Source organism: Vigna angularis, chromosome 3 (genome assembly GCF_016808095.1).
Source record: "Vigna angularis cultivar LongXiaoDou No.4 chromosome 3, ASM1680809v1, whole genome shotgun sequence".
In the NCBI taxonomy this organism is placed as follows: Eukaryota; Viridiplantae; Streptophyta; class Magnoliopsida; order Fabales; family Fabaceae; genus Vigna; species Vigna angularis.
Window position 1 is genome coordinate 23083228 of NC_068972.1, and position 25269 is coordinate 23108496.

Here is a 25269-nt window from a genome sequence, read left to right on the forward strand (position 1 = left end):
GTTTCAGCAACTCTAGCAAGCAAAGAATAATTAGATTCAACCAAAACAAGCAGAAAGATACAATTCAAAGAAGTAGCAACCCAATTTCAACCTTATAGGATAAAGTGTTTATACTCAAAGCACTCAAATAAGACCTACAACCTCTCATAACTACAACTTTTACACAAAAAGAAACAATAAAATGGAAAAGAAATGAGCAAGTAAGAAGCAACAAGAAACCTAAAGCAATGAAACTAAACTAATAAGAACAAAAATGTATAAGAAAGAAGAACCTAAAGAGAATTTTAAACAGACTAAAACATAACCTAATATTGGAAAGAATCTTGAAAGAAGTATGAAACTAAACAAGTCCTAAAGAAATGAAAAGAATCTAAAACAGGACAATAAAAGTTAGAAAAAGAACCTAAAATTAGTCCTAAACTACCTAATATATTGACAGGAAGTAAAACTAAACTATTCCTATAAGCTATCTAAACAAGGACAGATTAACCAAAGAATTGAAAAAGAAAAAAAACTAAACAGATTTAGACAGTAGAAAAAAGAAAATAGAACCTAATTGAAGACTACAAACAAATCATGAAACTAAAATGAAGAATAGAGACTAATCAAAAACTAAAATAGAGCAAGAAATTAACATAAAGAAGAGACAATAGAAACAGGAAAAGAAAGGAACCTAAGCTAAAACAAACTGAACAAGAAAAAGAATGGACTTTAAAAACCTTAAGAACTATTATCCACAAAGTTAAAAGCTAAACTAAATCTTATTTACAAACTAAAACATGAATGATTATTTACACCTATGAGCTAGCTATTTACAAACTCATTCAAATGAACACACTCAGAAAAAAAAATTACCCCCTATTTTATTCAGAAACAAAGACTATTTTACTCAAACAGACACAACAATTATAACAAAGCAAAAGCAAAAAAAAATTAACTATACCCTCTCACATCCCAGAAATTGGGGTGTTACGGAGTAGCCCATGAATGATTAGTAAATCTTGTTCATAGCATTGGGCATGGTTTGTTGCTTTGGGAAAGAGGATCCAGACTATAAGATAATGGATGAGGTGCTCATCCATCTTGAGACCTCCCACTAGCAACTATTTCTTCTCAATATGTTTGTTGAGGATTCTTGAAGAATGAGCGGTAGGCCAAATTCTACTGAATCCTTCAATCCAAGTATAAACTTTTATAACATCTTCACGTATAATAAAAGTGAACATGTCATTCAATCATTGCTCACATGTACACTCTATCGTTAACTATTTAGACGTCGTCATAAAAAAGGACCAAATTGAATATAAATTATGAAAATTGGGACCACATTGAACACTAGAAAAAATGTGTTCCATATTAAACAAAGTCGACAAAAATAAGGATCAAAAGTGATATTAAGCCTTTTCTTTTCTATCTTAATTTTTTTTTCATATAAAGAAAAGTAAAAAAAACAAATGAATTTTTGTATTCTTCACTTTGTTTTGAAGCTTTTTTTAAGTTCATTGTTCTTAGAATTTTTTAAGGAGTAAAATCTCTAAGATTTTATCCAATTTTGTTGAGTTTTAAAATTTTCATGTTTTTCGTGTTATTTGTCTATAATTGTGCATTTGATTTGTAAAAATTAATTGTTTTTTTTAATCATCAATTAATTGTCTACTTTGATTTTGCATGAGTTTTGGTGTTTGAAAGACAATCTCTTTAATTTTCTTTACTTGTGTTTTGCACTACAAAATTGAAAAGAAAAGAAAAAAATAGTAGATCCATGTCAACAGGAAACAAGCATATGGAAAGAAAAGAAAACATTAAATATCTAAGAGCAAAAAAATTAAAGAGTTCAACCCAAATTTTCACTACTTTTTTATTCGGGTAGGTTATTGATTTATTGAATTGCAATCAATTTTTTTCTTAGAGTATTCGTATTATCTCATTTAAATCTTTTTTGTAGTCCTACATTTTCTAATTTTGTTGTTTTGTGTTTTATAAAATTCTTTAAAGTTTTGTCTATAGTTTTGTATTTTTTTTTTGACCTCTTGAGTTTAGATTTCACTATTACAATGTTTTGTTTTTCATTGTTTGCTTAAGTTACTAGAGTTCTTTATTATGTATTAAAGAGAATTTTAGATAAAAAGTTTAGATGATGATGATTCATGGAGAAGTGTTGAAGATTTAAAGAATACTTGGATTCAAGGGATATTGAAGTTTTGTAATTTTTGTATTTTATTTAAATTAGTAGATTAAGAGTTAATAGGTAGAACCAAATACTATAGCACTCAGGAAAGTTTTATTTTTCAATGAAACGTGAGATATATCATAAATAATAATTGATTATCACAATTAATTTTAGTTTTTCAACTTTGTAATAATCGATTACCACTTATGATAATCAATTATCAAAGAGAGAAAATAACTTTGAAATAGTTTTTAGAATAATTGATTATCATTTATGATAATCAATTATCAATGATAGTTGTAAAATGGACTTTTCTAATAATAAATTGTCAATGATAGTTGTGAAATGAACTTTTGAGTTTTTGACATAATTTTCAAAATACAAGTCTATAAATATTTAACTTAAACCTAATTTTAAAATAACTTTTCACTTAGAGGTTTAAGAGTTGTGTGCTAGAGAAACTCTCAATATTTGTGAAAAATGACTTTGAAAAAAATAGGGTGAATGGAGCGATTTTCACTAAGTATGTCTTGTGATTGAGTGTCACTATTATTGCTAGGAAAATTGTTCATCCTTTTTGTGTCAAAGGTTGTGTTGTTCCTTTTTTGTGTGTCAAGAGAGGTTTTCTCTAACCTTAAGTTTATTTTCTATGATGGTAAGTTATTTGTGATTTTTAGTGTTTAGTTAATTCCTTTTTAGAGAGGTAGGGTGTTTTGATATAAACTAGTATAAAATTTTTTGCACGAATTTTTCTTTTTCTATTCTCTTTATCTTTATTATTGTTATTTATGAAGAATTGGTTTTATTTATAAAATCAATTTATAATTTTTTTAAAAGGTATAGTTTTTATTAAATAAACTAATTTTCCCCTTATTGGTTTTTGTTTGTATGCCAACATTTTGCTGTGTGATTCTAATAAAAGCTTGCATTAATAATTATTCAAATTTGTAAGAAATGATGAGATAAAATCAAATATGTGCTGAAGATGCTTATGTTAGGATACCTTCACCCTTTATTGGTGAAATTTATCCATTCTGAAAATCAAATCCACTCAAATCATACCATCTTTTTCTTAATTCAAATAATACCTTACTCCCTTCTTCGTTTTTTCAAATACATCCATTCACTATTTATAAATCTTCTCTTCTCCCAATCCAAATACAAGTGATAAATTATTAATAAATTCGTTTATATATATATATATATATATATATATTTAAAACGCATCACCTTATCTCACATACAGAATGTCTCACATAATATTTAATTACTAATGTGAAATTTTATAAAAAATCTCGCTGAAAAAAAGACTCAACGTGTGTTCGCATGAACAGATTACACTGTTCATGCGAAATTGCAAGTGATGATTTGAATAAGCTGTGTTGTTCATTTGAGAGGATGAGGAAGGATCAATGACGACGGATTTGCAGGATTCTTCGAATTTTGGTCACCCGCATTGGAGAAGAGATTTGCGCGGATTGTAAGCGAAAAGTCATGTGTGCCCTCCACCAATTTGTTAAATTCCACCAATTTGTTAAATTCCATCCCTGTATATCACTTTACCATGTATAACCGATTCTCTACCACAATGTAGTAACACAAAACCGATTCCAAGGGTGAGGTTATTAAGATAGTGTGATGTATGTCCAACCAGATATTGTTGTTTTTCATTTGCAGGGTTCTAGATGGGGAGGAAGAAGGACGTTGTGCGTGTTGATGGCATGAAGAAGCAAAGGGTTGAAGATGAATCCGCGTGTTTTAGAGGCAAAAAAGACGATGAACAGTGCATATAAGGTAGGAAGAAGGTGGTGTTTTCGGTTCCAACAGAGACGTATTCGGTTACCCTCGTCTGAAGTTATTTGTGCACATGTATATTCGGTTCCCTCAAAGGGGTATCCGGTTCCACGGGTGGGAAAAGTTGTGCCATAAAATGTATTTGGTTACGGGGAGGGGTATTCGGTTCCAAAATGTAAGTTGGAATAGGTGGTGGAAGCGTTCGGCCAGGGTTCTTCTTGGATGACACCATGGTGGACGCGAATATCCGAAGTGGAGAGGTATGGTAGGGGTGAGTGGTTGTGTGTGCTGAACACAAGCATTGGAATCGGTCTTCTTTGTAGGCAATAAAAAGGTTTCGGTGGAGGCTGTTATGGAGGACGTGGTGGAGGCCATCTGAGAGAAAGGAAGGTGGAGAAGAAACCAACAATATGAGAGAAACGAAAGTGGAAAAGGAAACAACAAAATGCGGATGAGGAGTGAAACATGTGTACTCCATGCAGAGAAATCGATGGAGGATTGGGTTGTAGAATAAGCAAGTCAAGTTATGGTTTCAGAACCGACGAACCCAAATGAAGGTGATTTAGAAGTGGTGCGTTTTGTTGCTGTATATATATGCTTGACTTTGTCTTAATAGTTGCTGGAACTGATGACCAGGATTATGCAAGTGTATATATATGCTTGACTTTGTCTTAATAGTTGCTGGAACTGATGACCAGGATTATGCAAGTGATTTAGAAGCAAGGCGTAAAAAGGTTGAAGAAGCATTGCAGAAAAAGAGGTATTTGCTTGTTCTTGATGATGTGTGGAATGAAAACCCAGAGAAATGGAAGGAGTTGAAGGGGATGTTGGAGTGTGCAAGGGGAGCAAAGGGAACTACCATTTTGGTCACTACTCGACTCGAGGAAGTTGCTTCCACCATGCAGACGCATCCTGCTTACCATTTGAAAAAATTGTCAGAAGACGAAAGTTGGTCGTTGTTCATATACCATGCGTTTGAACCAAACCGAGAAGACATGGAAAAAGTCGTGCCAATTGGCAAAGATATAGTGAGAAATTGCGTTGGTTCGCCGCTTGCAATCAAAACATTGGGAAGCCTATTACGTGATGAAAGTGACCTAAAATAATGGCAGAATGTAAAGGAAAGTGAGATTTGGGATATACGGGACGGAAGTAGTTCTGCGACAGATGAGGAAAATTCTATAATGCGTGCTTTGAAATTAAGCTATTCTAATTTGGAGTTGTCTTTGAGGAGATGTTTTTATTTTTGTGCAATTTTCCCAAAGATTTTGAAATAGACAAGGAAGAATTGATTCATCTCTGGATGACTAATGGATTTATTGAAAGTGAAAGAAACATGGAAGTGGAGGATGTTGGAAATAAAGTATGGAATAAATTGCATCGTAAATATTTTTTCAGGAAGCAAAGTGTGATGAGTATGGTATGGTCAAAAGTTTCAAGATGTATGATCTATTTCATGATCTTGCCCAAATTATAATTTTTTTACTTTTTAAAAATTAATTTTAATAATTATTTTTAATTTTTTACTCTTTATAAATATTTTTACAATTAAATATAACATTAATAAATATTATTTTATATTATTTTAATAATTAAAGGTATTTTGGTAATCTTTAATTTTTATCAATTAAATAAATTTTTTAAATTTATTATATCAATCAAATTCTACACTAATTTTCACAAATTATCTCCCACAAAATGCAACTGAACAAAGCATCAGTAAAAAAAAAAAGTTAAAGTTCCATTTAAATAAAATTATTAGAAAATCTAAAATTATTTAGAAACTTTTATAGGAATTAAATTGGTATTTACTCAATAAGAGTTAAAGATCAAATGAGACTATAAATTAATACCTCTGTGGAATCCGGACACTTCCGCGCTCTGGGCACATTGTCTCTCTTTTAATCGCTGATTGTATCGATTTTTCACCCTTTCCATCCGGAACATCAAGCTCAGGTTAATAACTTCGATTATTGTTCTTCTTCTTATTTTTTTATTTTTTTTTGTAGGGTTTTAAGTTTTTTCTCCTTTCACGATTTTGATAATTTGCTCCACTTCTAGGGTTTTTGACGGGACTCATTGTCATTGAAACAGTCATGCCTCGGTACATATGAAATTGTGGATTCCTTTATATTTCAGTTTTCATGAATCCACGATATTCATTTTTTCTTGATCGATTTTGCATTGCAGGTATTACTGTGACTACTGCGACACCTATTTGACCCATGATTCTGTAAGTTGTTTTCCTCATCAATTTTGTTTCCCCCTTCACTCTAAGTTAGTTTAGTCTAGTGAATTTGTTACGTTTTGTTGTACCAGTAAACTGCATTTGAAAATAGTTTATTATTTGTGTCATTGTCATAGTCTGCTAGAAAGATTTTCTACCTGGCATTAATAAGATGCATTTGCAAGCTGAATGTGTATTGTTTCCTGTGTCATGTGGGATTCTCAGGTGTAGTGACCTCTTTGTTATGGCTAAGGTTTTGCACCTGAAACCCCCTAAATCCTCATTCTTTTACTCAAATAATTGGGGTTGGAGTGTAATTTGGGATGCAAAACAAACTGAGGTAGACGTTTGAAGGATTTTGTTAGATGTGCCATGATTTTAAGAAGGATGAGGAATTGGGATTCTCTGATTTTGGGTGATATATAATGTTTTTATGGTGATTTTTGAGTGTAAGAGGGTTTGAAATGATTTTATAGGTGATTTTGAGGATATTTTATTTAGAAAATGATGATTTTAGTGTTTTAGTTGAAGGAAAACTTATGAAAGGGTTTTATTGTGACAAATGAAATAAAAACTGGGGGATTAACTTTGATGTTATTCGGGTACCAAATTACACATTAATTACGGTAGAGGAACTAAAAGTGTACTTTAACCATTAGTGTTTCATGAAGGTCTGTTAGCCACATTGTTTGTCTTATTGCAGCCATCTGTTAGAAAGCAGCACAATGCAGGTTACAAACACAAGGTACCATGAAATTTTTAACTTCTTGGAATAAATCTAGAATGTACACCATATTCATGGCGTTTAGTATCTGATCATATCTTCAGGCAAATGTGAGAACCTACTACCAGCAATTTGAAGAACAACAAACACAGAGTTTAATTGATCAGAGGATCAAAGAACATCTTGGGCAAGCTGCAGCGTTTCAGCAGGTTGGTGTAGCTTATAATCATCTGATGGTTCAGAGGCCAAACCTTCCTCCTGTGTTGCCGCCACCAAGACTGCCTATTCCTGGAAATGCACAAGTACCTGGAGGCCAACCACTAATGCCAGGGATGAGACCACCTGTCTTTCCTAGACCACTTCCTGGGGCACCAGGTGAATTTTATTTTGCACATTGCTTTTGTGAAGTTCATAAATCTTCCATCTCTTCTTATTGAAACATTCAATCTAGCTTGGGCTGTCATATTTATGTCTTTGCATTTTACTTGCAGATATGTGGTTCTTTCAATTATTATCTTAACAGTGACTCTTGTTATGCATATGCCAAGGGCTAACCACAAATTAATTTTGGTTTCTATTGTTGCAACGACATTGTTATTTAAATCTCCTTTTATATGGAGCTTCTTTGGATTTTCTGTATTAAAAATAATTATTTTGTTAAATAAATAAAATAAGTTTTGGACAAGAAAACCTATCTATGCTTTTATCTGTTTCTTCTTTAAGTTGTTATTTTATCTAATGCTGAAGTTCTGAAAAATTTGATAGTCATGTTCAAGCATTATAAATTTGTTCTTTTATTACCCAATATCTGATGTAATTGATTTTCAATTGGAATATATAGGATATGTTTCTGCACCTACGATGCCTCCAATGTTACCCCCACCTGGTGCTCCCCAGGTGTCAGGTCAACTTAATACCCTACCAAGACCCCCTTCATTAGCTCCCCCTCCAACTGTTCCTGGTAGCACTGCTGCCCCAGCTTCCAATGGTGCTCCCTCTATGGTATCATCAGCATTGTACCAAGCCAATCCACCAGCACCATCATCTGGAGGTTATGATAATTACAATGCCAGTGCTCAAGCACCTGAGGGAAATCACTGACCTGGTTAAAATGGTATGTTATTTAATATTAATTATTGAATTTTATCAAATAAAATACTTGTTCAACTATAACTTGGGTGAAAGCATTGTAGTTGCTGGAATCACGTATCCACTGAATTTCAACTGATTAACATTTTTTGCTATTTCATTTATTTGTGCTATGCAGTTCTCTCTGTAGAATGCTATCTCTATTGGAATCTTAAGACTAGAGCTATTTGTGCTCTCCCTACCCGCCGTTCGTCAAACGAGGACTTGCCATTTGTGGTCATATGTAGACTAATCATTGGTATGTAGCATGTCCATCAGCTTGAATTCGGAAAAAAATCTTTTAAGTTACGTCTTTGATGGAAGATTTATGTTAAGTGCCGATCGCCATAAATTTCCAATGTGGCTTGTTGATGATAGCTTCTATTCTGCAATTAGTTTATTTTTAAACTGAGTTGCATTAGTGATAAATGTACTTGTATTGTAGGTTTGGAGGAAAATCCATTATTTCAAATTGTGTTTTTGGCTCTGAATTTTCTAAAAGCTTTACCTGTTAATCAGCAACAAAAGTCTTATTTCACAATGTAAGGTCAGTTACATAGATCACATGCCATTTTCCTCGGTTAAGGCTAAATCTTCATAGATATTACTCACCACGAGATCCTTCTTAGCAACTTCTTTTAATGTTCTTCTTGGTCTCCCTTCTCCCTTTTCAAGGATTGAAAAAGCCATGAAATCTCACAATGTAAGGTCAGTTACATAGATCACACATGCCATTTTCCTCGGTTAAGGCTAAAATCTTCGTAGATATTACTCACCACGAGATCCTTCTTAGCAACTTCTTTTAATATTCTTCTTAGTTTCCCTTCTCCCTTTTCAAGGATTGAAAAAGCCATGCAATCTATTTTCCTCATTTTTATGTTATTTGTAATGTTCAAACGACCTCTACTGATTTTTTTTGTCATCTTTTCATCAATAGTTGTCATACTAATATCTCATTATATAGTTTTTTCATACCCTATCATTTTTTGTGTGATCACACGTCAATCCTAACATTATAATATACGCCATTCTTACACGTGTTTAATATATGGGAAATTGAAACAGAAGTTCCCACTTCATTAATTTCAAATTAAAATAGTGGCAACGAATGAAACAAAAAAATGGTTTGTTTTCTTGGTTTACTATTCTAGTAGTGTGTAGTATTGTTAAATAATTTCCGAACGAGACCTATACAGTTTATATAAAAATCCTGCACTTAAGAGAGGTCATTTCTAGCAGACATTAGATATCACCCAACGTTTGGATATGGCGCTTAATTGGGGATTTCTTTTTGCACGTTCCATATTTTTCTTCTGCATGTTTATTGTGACATCCCAAAAATACAGCATAACACCATAAAATCAGAAAATCACATTTAATAATATTTCAATACAGTTTTCCAACTAAAAACAAAATAAAACCCGAACGAACGCTCAAGGACGAACGTCCTTGAGTACAAATCCAACATAACGGACGAATGTGCAAAAGTCGCACGCCACACATAAGAGTTTTACAAATTTAAGATAAACGTACAAGAAACCTGACCGAACGGTTTACACAGGATAATTACTGAACGGTTGAATTAACTCAAAAGAAAACAAGAGATGGTCGAACGACCCCTCAATTCAACTAAATACAATACTGGCCGAGCGATCTCACTGCTCGATCTTCACTTCAACATCAACCAGGCTCTCTTCATTCAATGCTTCTTCCAAACGCTCATCTCCCTCTGCTCACACCCACACGGATGATCATTGCAATGACAAGACGGACGTACAAGTACAATGGGCAACACAAGGAAAACGAAAGGGTAAGCTTACGTAATTTAACTCATGCATCAACATACAAATTTAGGTAAACAATTCAACATACATGCATATTTCAACGCACTCATTCATCACATATCAATATACTGTAAAGTAAGTACTAATTAAACTCAACACGACTGACTGTCCGGACTGTATAAATTCCCGTGTAGCTACGATGATCGTGCACCCGGGTGGTGTGGTAACTGGCATTCTCATCAGCTGCCACCCGAGGTTAGTCCGTTCCGTCCAAATTACTGTTATGTGACGGTTCCGTCCAAATTACTGTTATGTGACGGGGACCTCCTGCCATTCCCACGCATGACATACCCCATCTATGTGAGGACGAGTAGTCACGGAATATCAGGATCGAATCGCCTGCTAAGTCTGTCCACGGTCATACTTTATAACTTTCAACTTTCATCCATGAGTCGTTCCTGCCTGGAACGCTCGTTCAACATTCATAACTTTACTTTCATCTCATATACTGTTCATCATTCACTTTTCATCATGTATTCATATTTTCATTTCATCTCATATACTGTTCATCATTCACTATTCATAATTCACTAGTCATCATTCCATAATCATTTTCATCATTCATAAGGAAGCCATTAAAAACGAACGTTCTGTCCCCAATAAGACCGAGGACGAACGCTGTGAGCCGAGACCCAAAAAGACGCTCGTTCAAATCAGAGTACGAACGACAGCATTTCAATGACGTTCGCGAATGGCTGAATAATATACTGTTCATAGGACGAACGCGAATGGCTATTTGGACGAACGTTATTTACCTTGATAATCAGCTAAATGAACGAACGCTCAATGCAAAACCGAACACCAAACAGAACGAGCGTTCAGTATAAGACTGAACAGCAATTAGGACGAACGCTCATCATAAAACCGAGCACCCTAAAGGACGAACGCTCAATTCAAAACCGAGCAGCATTCTGGACGAACGCTCACATCTTGAGCGAGCGCGAATATCATTTAGTGCGATCGTTCGGTATAAGACCGAACACCAAACAGAACGAGCGTTCAGTATAAGACTGAACAGCAATTAGGACGAACGTTCGGTATGAGACCGAACACCAATTTTGAACGAACGTTCGGTGTAAGACCGAACCCCAAATTTGAACGAACGTTCGGTGTAAGACCGAACTGCAATATGGACGAACGCTCCCATTAAAACCGAGCACACAAAAGGGCGAACGCTCATTTCAAACAGAGCATCATTTGGACGAACGCTAATTGATGCGAACGTTAGGTGTGAGACCGAACGTTAATAACCTTAAATAATAGATTTTACGAACGGAAATAGACTATTTCAAACATACCAGATACAACAAAGCTTGGCCGAACGCTCAACAAGGCAGTGGAATATGAGGACGCTCGTCCTCTACCAGGGATCATTCCAAATGAACGAATCCCATTCCAAAGACCGTTCAGTACGAACGTAAAAATCATAGGGGAAGTTCTTATTCAATATTCATTTACATTTCCAGTTCATTCTTCATTATGCAAAATCTCATAGTTTCATACGTTCATATCATCATTAACTTTCATATTTCATACGATCCATATTATGTAAATTCATATTTCTCACTTCACCTAAAATAACGTACGTACATACATATCAATCACAGCAAATATCATGCAAATTCATTTATCTCACTTCACCCAAAATAACGAACGTTCATATACTCCAGTTATATCAAAAATCATGCATTTTACTCAATCAAATAACGAACGTCCATACAATAAAATCACAGTAACATCATGCATTATACTCATACAGTTAACAACGAACGTTCAAACGAAGCACACAACATGAATTAAATCAAATAAGCTTCCCTTACCTGGAAATGAACGAACGTTCACAGACGCACACAAACGCTTCTCCACTCAAATTCCACTAACCAACGCTCGTTAATCCACTGTACGAGCGAACCCCAACAACTTCTCTACCCAAAGAAAATAACGAACGTACAACTCAGAAATGAGTTTGCATGCCAGGAAAACGAACGTCAGAGAGGAAGGAAAGGACTTACCGGTCCTGATTCACGAACCGAACGTTCTCCTGGAATTCTTTGACGCCGAGCGTCCTTCAACAGTGCCGGAAATACAGATTGGAGGAGATTAAACGGGTGGTATCTTAGAGTGAGAAAGGGTGCAGAGGGTGTAGAGAGAAGGTGGAGAAAATTTGAGTTTCAGAAATGAAGGAAAGAGGGGTGCGTGCAGAGGGTGGAGAGTATTTCAGAAATTCTCAGATTTGCTTTCCACCCTGCCAGCGCACGTCCGCACTTTGCCAGCACACTTCCGCACCCACCAGCGCACTCCACTACGCCTCAGCCGCCCACAACTGACGGTCGACCAATGCACTGTTGCCACGCGTTCTCCACTATCGCCGACGCACGTTCAGCTGGCCGACACACTGTTCCCCACTACCGGACGTCCACTCTGCGGTCGCCACGTGTACTCCACTACGCCGGACGTTCGTTCACAGCCTGGCATTCGGCGCTCCACTGACGCTGCTGACTCACCCGGACGCGCGGCAGCTGGCGTCCGTCAGTGGATGTCGGGCACTGTTGTCGGCCATGTTCACTGCTGAGGTGGCGCGCTCTCCAGCCGCCACGTGGACGCACGTTTTTCGAGGCCTGACATTTATAAATATGAAAACCTTTTTTGCTTTTGAAAATAATTTTGAAATTACTTAATTGAAAAGTCAATTTTGCTTTTAAATTCTTCAATTTGAAAATTTTTCTTCTTATTTTTACATTTCTTAATTAAAAAATAATTTAACATGAAAAAAAAAATTTAAATTAAATAATTCAACAATTATTTTTTCATAGGAAAAGTTTGTAGATTACGTCATATGGAAATATCTCACCTAATTTAGTACTACGGACTACGAAATTTTGTACTATAGTTTGGTGACATTATTTTCTCATGGTTTAAAAAGGTTTTCACATTAGTAAGCCATTAATTTTCTTTCTTTATTTAAAACCGAGTTTTGAAAACCTTGTTTCAAAACAATCGTATGAACTAAAAAATAAAAATAGTCAGGAGATGTTTTCTCAATATTTTTTTAAAGATACTCTATTCTAGAGTTTAAAAGGCAGATTAGAATATACAAAATGTATTTCAAGGAAGATAAAATTTAAAATATAATATTTACATGCAAACTGCAAAATAATTTCTTCTGTCATCAGTTTTTAACTATACGGGTATAAGCAGGCGGGCATTTGGTCTATTGGTATGATTCTCGCTTAGGGTGCGAGAGGTCCCGAGTTCAATTCTCGGAATGCCCCTCTTTTTTTTTATCATTGCCTTCGATAATTAAAATGATATATTTAATAATTTTTCTGTTTTTCTTTCCAATTTACCTTCAATTCAAATTATCCTATTTTTTTTTCTTTGGAGTAAGAGTTTAATGATATGTACTTTTACTATTAAAATAAATTTATATTATTAATCAATACAAAATTATTATTAATGCCAATTTAAGAATAATTATTTCAAAAGTAAATAATTTTATCAAACAAAATGAATTATTGTTAATTGATACTATAAATTTGTTTTGCATTGTTTGCACATAAACTATTTTCCTTTATAAAGAAACTTAAGTTAAAAGAATTTAAGTATTACGCACTTAAAATTTATTAACCCCAAGACTTCAATAGGTCTACTACTACTTCATTTATTAACCCTGTTATAAATTAAAATTTATTAAAAAACTTGCGTTAATCACTTTCTAACACATTTTACTGTTCAATTAAAATTGATATAAAATTATAAAATAAGAAGAAAGTCTTGTTAAAATTAAGATGATATTCACGAAAATTTACAATTCTAATAATTTCATACAATAATAAAGAGTGTTCAAAATAAGATATTTGAAAATTGTAGTAAGCATTCCTCTTGTAAAAATCAATGAACTTTTCTTAGGTTATTAATATGAGTTTGAGATAACTATGTATAAAAAACAAAAATACAGATCCTAATGATTAAATAATAATAATAATATAAACTATTTTACCCAATGAATTTAAAAAATGGCTCTAGGTTTTTATATGAAGACGTATCAACAGAAACAGTGAAACTCCAAACCGGTGAAACATAAAATTAAGATGTTTGAAGATTTGGATGCAGAGAGGATAAGGAAAAGGAACAAAAACACGAACAAGTAGAAATGCTGCTGCGCCAACACTGAACTCAGACAAACTCAATTTGCAACCTCTCTTTCTTTTTCACTCACTGTGTTGTGAAAATGGCTGTTGCACTATCAAGTTGCACTTCCTTATCCTCTGTGCTCTTCTCCACCGTTAAATTCCGTTGCTCATTCGGCCAAAGACCCATCATTGCCTCTATTCGTTGCAATCACTCGCTCCGACTCTCCTCCTCTTCCTCCAAATCCAATCGTCAAAAGGAAGGTGCAGGCCACAAGAAGCAGCACTCTAAAGATGAAAGGCCTTCAAGAGGGAATGCTGTGGAACCCCAACCGACTTCTTCTAAAGCTTTTGGCATTCTTAGGAGAAATAAAGAGATGTTTGATTCCAAGGATCAGCAGGTGTATAACAAAGTCCTACCTTTTTTACTTTTTAGCATTAAATTGTCATGCTCTGTGTTTGGAACAGCCTGTAAAATGCTGAAATAGGTGAGTTGTGTCTGTCTTCATATTTGGAGGTGCTATTGTGGCGGCTATGTAGTGAATTATGTGATTGCAGTGACATTTAAGGACTTGGGTTTTGCGTTTTAGGAAGGGCGTGTTTGTACTTTGGATGGAAGAAATATCCTTCCCTCTCCTTCCAACATACTGTAGTGTAACTTGTGTGAGGAAGTTAAGTTTGGGTTGAGGTGCTTCAGGCATTGCGTGAAAATTTAATCACTATTTTGTGTTGTGGAAAGTCGAAACAGGAAGCAGTGGTTTTTCAGTTGTGGTGCGGCAAATATACACCGGTGGGGAAATGACGAGATGGATATAATGTCAGAAGATGCATTTAAAAAAAAGATATTAGAAAAGGGCATATATTCTATGAAACTGGCAATTTTTTTTTCTGGTTATATTTAAGATACTTAGTCAAACTGATTATTTCTCTTTATGGGGTTAGCCTAATTTCAGTTAATTATATAATTTCAGGTTGAACCAAGTGATTTACAAGACTCGGCTTTCCTTAATGCTGTTGTGAAGGTGAAGTTTAAACCTTTTATATTCCTGGTTAAGATTTTTTATTTTTTATTGTCTCAAACCTTTGGATGTGAGGGGGAAGAGTTGCACCTCAAATTTCAAAGTTCAAAAACAAATGTTGTTTACTTCATGCCTCTGTTTGATTGTATGTGTTCTGGCTAGTTCGCCTCCTTGGTGTGGAACTTTCTCACATTTCTGAGTTATCTAATGATGTCAAGTTTTTGAATTCTTATTCATTATCATAATATGATCTGACTCCTTACCTAGTGTCAACATAGTATTTTTTCTATACTGCCCATAGTTTTTCCCTTCAAAGTGCCTTAAAACAGTGTCTATTTTTTTTAGCAACAAGCAATCATCCTTGTTAATTTCGTATAATATTTTTGTGCTATGCTTTATATTTGCATTGCTCATGTATGGATTTTCTTTGATAATATATCTTGTTCCTATAACATTTTTAGGTTTACTGCACCCACACTGCCCCGGATTATTCACTTCCTTGGCAAAAACAGAGACAATACACTAGCACTGGAAGGCAAGTTTTTGAAAGCCTTGACTATAGAATTGTAAGAGTCCTTATTTATTAATCTTACAGGCAACGTTTTGTGCAGTGCATTTATGATTGGAGACAGGAAACTATTAACGAATGCACATTGTGTGGAACATGATACCCAGGTAATTTTCTTAATTATCCTATATTCAGTATAATGTTGATTTTGTAATTTGTAATATAAATTAATTAATGGGTTTAGTACGAGTTATTATAATTTATAATTTTGTGCTAAATGGACCTTACAAACTAGCCAACCAAAAGTGGATAGCTAAAAGAAATTTCCAGATATAAAAGAGGGCAACCCAATGCATGAGTTTCCACCTAGTGGGATTCTTGGTGCATAACCTTACCTTGAAGAGAAAAAATATAGAAGAGGTAATGGATAGAACTTGTCTTTGATAGATAACTTACTTGTGTTACATATTGCAAATTGGTATATCTGAGCTATTAATAACGTGGCCAATGAAACTAAAACTTTAGATTCATATGTTTCTACTTTATCTAATTATTTGTAAGGTCTTATTTGTTAAGCAATTTAAGAAGATTCGATGGTTATAATTTTTTCTCTTTTGGGATGATTGCAGGTCAAAGTAAAGAAAAGAGGGGATGATTCAAAATATGTGGCTAAGGTGTGTCTGGTGTGAGGCTTTAGTTTTTTCTCTGTATTCTATTATCTGTTCAAATTTTAGGTCTCTAGAACAATTTTCTTGAATTATCTGGCTCCGTAATATTATCTCATTTATCATTGATACTAAGACCCGATAATACTGAAAATACTAGCAAATTAGTTTGTAAAATAATTTAAGTGCAGAAAAAAGTTGTTATTTTTAGGGTTTACTTTCTAAGTTATACCTTGCTAAAAATTTCAATTGTACACTGTAGACTACAAGTCACCTTTACATGGGTAAAATTTTATAGTCATTTGTGAACTTAGGAAAGTATATCCCACCCAATTGCAACTTGGAATGGTGGTGCAACTTTTTATAAATTTATGGGTTAATTCAGGTGACTTGCAAAGGATTCTTTTCAATAGTTTACTTGAGATAAAAATATGTTCTTGAGGGCTTGAAAGACACCTCTCATGTTCTGTTATTTATATAGATAAAGAGTTGATACAATAGAGAGATAGAAGGTCAAGTCACTGTCCTAGACTGCTAGGTACAATGATTAGAGATAACCCAACACACTACCCCCTATATTAGTCCTACTGACTACACTAACAAGTAGACTTAGTAATTATTCTAACAAGTTTAAGCATACTATCAGGTAAAATGCTTTTCTGATTCACAAAATGTATTCATGATAAGCATAATTTATTGATAATACGGAAAATGCATGTATTTGTAAGTAAAATTTAGATTATAAATCTCTGGCCTTTATTTCATATATTTCAAGCCTTGACATTATATATAATCATCTAAGACCCCTGTTGTGACAAAATATAAGTAGTATATTGAGTACTTTTAACCAAATGAAATTATTCAGCCGACAGAAATACTTTGAGACATCAATATTTAGCACTTGTTCATATATTTACTTTACTAATAGATGGAATGTACAGGTTTTGGCTAGAGGTGTTGATTGTGATATAGCTTTGCTTTCAGTAGAAAATGATGAGTTTTGGAGAGATGTGGAACCTCTCAGATTTGGACGTTTGCCACATCTTCAGGTGTAAAATTTTCTGTCTTGGTATTTCTTGACTTGTAATCTTCCCTAAAGAAAGGTGTTAAGTGATTTGTTAATGAATTATGTATAAACTGGTTGGGGGAGTGTTAGATGATGGATTTAGAGTATTTCTTGCTATGAAGTATTGGGAACTATTCTGATTTATATCATGAGGTCAATATTTGTTATCATAACATAAATTATTACACACCTGTTCCACAAGATTAACTGGTGCTGGGAAGGGTAAATTTTCACACTTCCTCCTTTTGTACGCCCTCCCCACCAATTCTATTTACAAAAATAGTAAGTGATTTATTTTCCTAGTGATCTACACCAATTACCCAAAGGATGTGGGGTTTGATATGTGTCTGTGTTAAAAATGAAAAAAAATAAATTTAACTGGCCAATTTTATATAGTTTGCATAAATTTTCTTAAATATTTCTGTTCAAATGGTTCATACTGAAATTTATATTTGTTTTTTTTTTCTGATTTGAAGGATTCTGTAACTGTTGTGGGATATCCTCTTGGAGGAGACACAATTTCAGTGACAAAGGGAGTTGTATCTCGTATAGAGGTTTGATATATTAAATTAGATGTATAGCACCATTTCATCTGTGTCAAATCAATCAATTTTTTTTGGTTTATGGTCTTAGTGCTCAGTTGTTTGAAAATAAATTTTAACTAGGTCACATCATATGCTCATGGATCGTCTGATTTGCTGGGCATTCAAATTGATGCAGCAATAAATCCTGGTCAGTATGTCTGAAAATGATTAAATTTTATTTTTGCCTCCTCTAGCAAACACTCTTTCCACTCTATCTTTTCCTATTATACAGTATAGCTATCACCCACCATTGAAATATTTTTATTATAGACTGCTCAAAATTGTTAAATTTTAGGTAATAGCGGAGGCCCAGCATTCAATGACCAAGGGGAATGCATTGGAGTAGCGTTTCAGGTAGATTGTTTGGCATGCAAGTAGTCGATGTATCATTACTTGGCTTGGATACTTTGCTAGGAAAGGTTCTCTTTGTAAGACAATTATTAAACATTTGTGAACTTGGACATTAAGATAATCCTGTTAGAGAGAATGACTACTTTAGTTATTTTAATTAAGAAATAATATTACGTTAGATGTTAAATATGAAATTATTCATGATTCTTCCTGAACAACTTATGCTTTTGGGAGAGTGGTCAGGTGAACATTCTTTGCCTCATTTGTCTAGATTATAAATTGAACTTTAGTATAGGCTAAAGCCTCTAGCATGAGGGGGCTTGTGAAATATAAAATCATTAACAAACCTTTACAACTCAAGCTTCTAGGAAGTGGGTTCTTTCTTGACATACCATGATATGTGTATCTTATGCTAACTGATACAAATTTCATTGTATTTTTAACAGATAAATTTGATCTTAGTTATTAGGGAAATATATACAACTGATAATTAGGGATATTCTCCACTATTAACCATTATTAGATTTCCCCAAATTATACTTTGAATAAAATTATAAATAAACGATTTACATGTGTGATTAACACAACAACATAAACTCTTTGATATTGTATTTTTTTTAATCTGGGGCATTTTCTTATGGGACATTACCTTTAGGTCTTCAGATCTGAAGAGGCTGAGAATATTGGATATGTGATTCCTACAACTGTTGTATCTCATTTTTTGACCGACTATGAAAAGAATGGCAGGTATACTGGTAAGAAGCTCTTCTAGAATATTGTTATATTTGATAGATTTGGCATGGCACTGTGTTATTTGAGTAAGCACACTGAACTGTAAGGGATAGAAAACCATTTGATTTTTTTATGGTAAGGGATAGAAAACCAATGGTTACGTCCAGCAATTAGTAAACAAGCCTATCAATAACCACATCCTAGCCCCATACGCATAATGCATCATGCAGTAACAGTCACCATTTTATAGCAGCAGCCTCAATACAGAAATAGCAGAAATAATGAAACACATTCGTGGCTACCTTAATAACTGCCTAAGGAAACCATTGCTGCACAAACACCATAATTCACTCCAACTGAGCCTTGTTTGCATCTTATCGCTTCTCACACACTCTTTCCAAGGTGTATCTCTATTGCTATGCTACAGACATTGTGTCATATGGTTACAGGGAAATTCAGTGTTGTGTAATGTGAATATCATTTTGTTTGACCAACTCTCAGAAAGTATGTTAAAATTTATAAGCTACTGAAATTTCACTTCTGCAAAGATGCACACACACAAACTGTTAGAGAATGGAGGGTCTATGAGAGAAGAAAGGGAAAACAGAGGACTTAACTGCTAGTCAGTTAAGTGGGTTTGGGAAAGAGGCCTATATAAGGACCTTTTTGTTGTATCAGTTGGGTGGTTAGATATTTGTTGATTTGTTGACCGGTCATAGTACCTGGTGAAGGAGGTTAAGCTCCTGGACTATTCTGTATTCTTGTTTCTTTCTTGTGAATACACACCCATTATTCATCCCATACTGTGTGGTGTTTGTTTCTGTGAGCGTAAGAGTGAGTGAGTTAGATTTCTTACCTGAATCTCTAACACAAACACACTTATAATTTCCTGAAAAAGAAAAGAAGGTTACTATTGTATTTCACAAAGCATGTTATATTCTATCATAAATTATGCCTCCTGATCAAGCTTAATATGACAACTATACTGATAGTCTGAAAATGTACTTTTTACTCCCAGGTTTCCCTTGCCTTGGAGTACTTATCCAGAAGCTAGAGAACCCTGCACTACGTGCATGGTTGAAAGTACAGTCCAATGAGGTATGATATGCATGGAGATGATTTGTTTGAATGGTGCTGTTTGCAGATGCCAATATCCATTAGCCACGTGTTCTTTTGAAACCTTCCTCTTATCTTCATTTTAGACCTGTCATTATCTAACTAGTGTTATGCTTATAGCTCTTAAGATTACAGTGTGATTTCACATGTGGGGTTTGCTTGTATGAGGTGGATCATTCATTGAGTACTTAAAATCAAAGGAGTTAGTTAAGACTTGGGGGGGAGAAAATGAGAGTATTTAGATGAACACTTGCAATGTTAGTTGCTTGATGAACATATTTTTGATATTCTGGTGTTGCCAAAAGATTTTTAATACGATTCAGTATCACTTGGTAGGACCTTTTTTTTATCGAATGTTTCTGGTGATGTAGTACAACTACTTTTGTCATTTTGTCATGAAAAATGCACTGTGCAATAATTTTTGTTCCAAGGCTTAAGGTTTTTTAGTGTGGTGAAGTTTGGTTAACAGGTACTTTTGTTTTTATGATGTGTCTGATTTTGTGATATCATGTTTGTATTTGTTAGAATTGAAAACAGCTCACAATATCATTTAAGAACATTTTAGAGCATCTCAGATAACCTGTTAGGAGTATTTTCCACATTTCATTATAATTAGTTAGTAGTCTTTTTGCATTTGTGTGCTTGGGCTTGTGCTACTTTCTTGATTTAAGTATCTCAATGTAAAACGAATCACTAAGTCAGTGTTGTCATATCATTTCACACCATATCAATAATATTTTATTATTTTCAAATATTCTTTATCTTGTTTCTCCACCCATACCTATGCCCTATAATTTCAACATAGCATTATGGCAGTACCATCTTCTATGACTTGATTTTGTCACTAAAATATAAAATTACACTTTGACAATGTTTGATCTCCATGATTTTTTTTTGTCAATTACACCAGGCAAAACTCTTATCTTCTTCCATCTACATGAAATTGTTTCACTATTCTTTTTACAGTGATCTTCTCCTGGGTGCCCTTTCCAATTTACTTGATTGAAGTCTTCATCTTTGCTTTCTTTCATTTTTCATTTTGGCCTATTGGTTTCCAATACTCGCCTGGTATATGAAATAAAGATGCAATTTTTAACCACAGATGAATCACTGCTGCGATATTCTCCTCTCACCATTAATCATATCATATCACATTGGTAATTTCTCTTCCAATCATGAATAATAGTCATGGTATTTTCTGTTTCTGTTTAGTCTTGACAACCATTAATTTCAATTTCCATTTCTGAGTTCCTCAATTATGCTACTGCTTGACTAGCCTGGAGAAGTTTTAGTTATTGTCATCACAGAAACTTTCTTCTGAGCAGCTTTTCTTGAGAAGTCTCTTCCTTGGTCATACAATATTCAAACCAGTTTTTCAAGATGATGATCATTCTACCCGTCTTGTTAGGTTGTCTGTCTTACAAGGCTCATCCTACTTTGTTCTGGCATCTTTCAGTTTCCTTCCCACACTTTGTTGTGGAATCCCATTTTAAGTTGTCTTATTTTCTTTCTGAATTGTTCATTTGTGAATAATATAAAAGATTAGCATGCTTTAGCTTGAATGAGAATGTTAGAATATATAAAAAAAAAATCCATTATATAAATTAGAATATTTAGGAGTATGTTAGATGATACCTTAGGAGGGGTTTCCAAGTTTATTATTGATTCATATCATTTGTAAATAATGCAATCTGTTTATTGATCTGATTATTAATACAATCAGATTGCATTTATCAACAAAATTTTGCTTTGAGTGTTCTTTTTTCTGTTCTCTCTTTCACCCTCACTTTTCAACAATTTCATAGCACTAATTTGGATATTTCACATTGTTATCTGCAGGGGGTATTGGTACGTAGAGTTGAACCTACTTCTGATGCAATTAACGTATTAAAAGAGGTAATGTGGATATTTTAATTTGCAGGATATTGTCCTTAAAGGGGAACCAACTAAAACCTTGAATCATCATTACTCTAAAATATTCTATTAAGCTTCTGTACAGTCTAGTGGAAAGCATAAAATCCTTAGTTCATTTGAATTTTTCATAAACAGAAACCATAAGGGACAGGCAACTAAAACCTTGAATCATTCCTCTAAAATATTCTATTACGCTTCTTTACGGTCTAGTAAGGTAAGGGGTCAGACAAATTTAAGAAATGGTATTTGTTTATTGGAATAAAGGATGGGCTAGCTTGGGGGTTTAGGATATTAGGTGAGTTTGTTTGTGTTTATTTTTTAAAAAAACGTGTTTATTTAATAAAATAAACAGATTTTTGCTTTTTTTTATATGTTTATTTAATCTACTTATTTAACAAGAAAATTCTATTTGCTTCTTAAGTAAGTGATTATTTTAAAAATTACTTATTTCAAATACACTTTAAGTTTCAACAAACTGTTCCATTTTCACAGAAATTGGTTGCATTAAAAAATTGAAAGTTATTACCCGTGAGGTGTCTAATTTGTCTTGACGTGTGCATGTCTTCTTTGTTATCCTTATTTAAAAATCATTAATGTCGTCTCAGGTAAAAAAGTTTGTAATTTTTTGTCATTAACATTTTAAAGTAAAGTCTAGAAGATGCACGCTTTGGTGATAATGTGAATTCTGTTTTCTATTCTAAGTCCCATTGATCAAGGCATTAACTTTTCTAACAAACTTCCCATTACAGGGCGATGTGATTGTCAGCTTTGATGATGTTCGTGTTGGTAGTGAAGGAACAGTCCCATTCAGAACAAATGAGCGAATAGCCTTCCACTTCCTCATTAGTCAAAAGTAAGGGCTTTCATTTTTCCCATAATCTCTGTATTATCATACTGTAGTTTGCCCATAAACTTTACACCAATACTGTTTCTGTGAGCTGTCAACTAGACAATTGCTGAAATTAGAGGGGGAAATTTATTGATTGAAAAAATGTTCTTATTCTTTTAGAATGTAGTACATAGATTCTACATTATCATCCGTATATATAATAAAGAAGACATACCCTAGGATTATAGTAAGTGATTCAACTTCCTAGATTCTAATAAGTATGAGCATTAAATACATTTTAGCATGTGATACTTAAACCACACACACTTCTAACAGCAATTTCAGTACCCTCGGAATTTCTTATTTCAACTTTAATTACAAAAATGTCATCATATTTTCACTTTATTTCCTATTTTCAAAAGCTTTTATCGGAAATAGTAGAAACAAAAAAGAATAAAAAATGTCGTTTTCTATGAAAACTTTTGGAAACAGAAAATAAAGTAAAAATATGGTGACATTTCTGTAATTAAAAATTATAAAAGAAATATTTTCTTAAATTTAACAACCCCTTGTATTCGTTGCTAACCATTCCCCAGCTTTTCTATGCTTTGCTACATTAAATTTTTCAGTTATTGAGGATATCACACTTCACAATTTTGTGCAAAGATCATTTAATGCATGCTGGATAGGATATACTGGTTAGGTAGTTTATTGGGAAGCTTCTGAAAGGTTTCATTTGACAATATGATTAGACAAGTTTCAGAGCCTTTGGCATTTGCTTTTCTTGGCTGTTGATGTTCTTAAAATTGAAGCCTATAGTAATGGTGTTATACAGATTTTCAGGTGATACTGCAGAGCTTGGTATCATCAGAGCAGGATCATTTATGAAAACTAAAATTGTTTTAAACTCACGAGTTCATTTGGTATGTGACATATCATTGAATTTTGGCATCAATCGTTTTCATGATATGGTTGATCTGATGCTATTTCTTTTGCAACTTTATTTTCCTGTCTTCAAGGTTCCCTATCACATTGATGAAGGTCAGCCTTCCTATCTAATAATTGCTGGTTTAGTGTTCACACCACTCTCAGAGCCATTGATTGAGTATGTTGTATTTATTATATTTTCAGATTTTATAGTGTTTTTCTATTTCCTTTTTTTAGTTGGGTGTCGTGAGTTAGTATTTAATTTATTCATTATGAATATTTTGGCAGGGAAGAATGTGAAGACTCTATAGGGGTAACTTCTGAATTTGTATGGATTAATCTTAAAGCAAAAGTTGAAATCCAATTAGTTTGTGACTCGGTTTTACATTTATTTTCTTTGTCAGCTAAAATTATTGGCAAGGGCGCGTTATTCATTAGCAAGGTTTAAAGGGGAGCAAATTGTAATTCTTTCGCAGGTTGGGGGCTGAATTACTTCCAAAAACCTATGCATATGTATAGCTTGGTTGTATTCATGAATTCTTGCATCACATATGGCATTTACTTTTATACATGCTTTGATCTATTTTATTAATTTATTCAACATTGTCATAGCATTTACCATTTTGTAATTGAACATTTAGTTGCTTTGTGTGATATAAGTTTGCTTTGCTTCTTTATGTTGACAGGTCTTGGCAAATGAAGTCAACATAGGTTATGAAGACATGGGCAATCAGCAGGCAAGTCATGTCCATATGTGAGATTGACTCCCACATACCCAATACTTAATGCATATGCATGTTTCTCTAAAATGATGCTTTTTTTTTCAGGTTGTAAAATTCAATGGAACTCGAATTAAAAACATTCATCACCTTGCGCATCTCGTTGATTGTAAGTTGTTACATTCTTGATCTATTATTGTGCATTCATTTTCTTTAAAAATATGTCTCAGGGTGGTTCTATTACTTCTCTCTTGCTCAGCATGCGAGGACAGGTATCTGCGTTTTGAATTTGAAGATAGCTATGTAGCTGTTTTAGACAGAGAAGCTGTTGCTGGTGCTTCATCCTCCATACTGAGTGATTATGGAATCCCATCTGGAAGATCTTCTGATCTTTCTAAACCTTTTGTGGATACACTAGAAGGTGATCAACCAGCGAACCAGGAATTTGGTGATAGCCCAGTTTCAAATTTTGAAATTGGCTCTGATGGACTACTCTGGGCGTAAGAAACTTGCATCTGAAGATATCACTGAAATTTCACGTGGCGGTGTTATTCGAAGCAAGCAATCTCAATTTTGGCTGCAGAATGAGCTGCATAAGTATGAAGCAACCTTAATGTGAAGACATGAATGCTTTTATGCTACACTGGGGCATATCAGCAGCCTATTAGGGTAGGACTGTAAGAAAGAGAGCTCATAGTTATTTCTTTCTCTTTGTTGTTTTATTATTGTGTCACTCTTCTTGATTTGATGATCCTGAATGATCACTTTGGGTTTGAAGTCTAAAATTTTTCACACATTCTATATTTTTAAGGAAATAGTGCA

The 25269-nt window shown here is 33.8% G+C and overlaps 2 protein-coding genes and 1 non-coding gene across 4 annotated transcripts; all 3 read left to right on the forward strand.

Annotated features, from left to right (window-relative positions):
• The first annotated feature begins 5786 nt into the window (after window positions 1-5786).
• On the forward strand, window positions 5787-8529 carry LOC108324908 (U1 small nuclear ribonucleoprotein C). Of its 2 annotated transcripts, none has more exons than XM_017557854.2 (7): window positions 5787-5920; window positions 6026-6068; window positions 6155-6197; window positions 6895-6936; window positions 7020-7290; window positions 7757-8029; window positions 8183-8529. In XM_017557854.2, the coding sequence occupies exons 2-6, from the start codon at window positions 6061-6063 to the stop codon at window positions 8014-8016; spliced, it is 624 nt and encodes a 207-aa protein (XP_017413343.1). In that variant the 5' UTR covers window positions 5787-5920; window positions 6026-6060; the 3' UTR covers window positions 8017-8029; window positions 8183-8529. The 2 variants fall into 2 exon arrangements, with proteins under 2 accessions (XP_017413343.1, XP_017413345.1); XM_017557856.2 differs by having other exon boundaries at window positions 5802-5920; window positions 6059-6068.
• A 4558-nt stretch (window positions 8530-13087) lies between these two features.
• TRNAP-AGG (transfer RNA proline (anticodon AGG)) lies at window positions 13088-13159 on the forward strand. Its single transcript has one exon. It is a non-coding gene; the product is annotated as a tRNA-Pro (tRNA).
• Window positions 13160-13962: 803 nt separating this feature from the next.
• LOC108324123 (protease Do-like 2, chloroplastic) lies at window positions 13963-25231 on the forward strand. The gene is made up of 20 exons (XM_017556955.2): window positions 13963-14418; window positions 14989-15039; window positions 15498-15571; window positions 15648-15711; window positions 16174-16218; window positions 17151-17258; window positions 17752-17829; window positions 17941-18007; window positions 18155-18213; window positions 18866-18965; window positions 19961-20040; window positions 21898-21954; window positions 22722-22825; window positions 23637-23724; window positions 23821-23906; window positions 24017-24041; window positions 24133-24204; window positions 24415-24465; window positions 24556-24616; window positions 24707-25231. The coding sequence occupies exons 1-20, from the start codon at window positions 14119-14121 to the stop codon at window positions 24949-24951; spliced, it is 1815 nt and encodes a 604-aa protein (XP_017412444.1). The 5' UTR covers window positions 13963-14118; the 3' UTR covers window positions 24952-25231.
• Window positions 25232-25269: the final 38 nt, after the last annotated feature.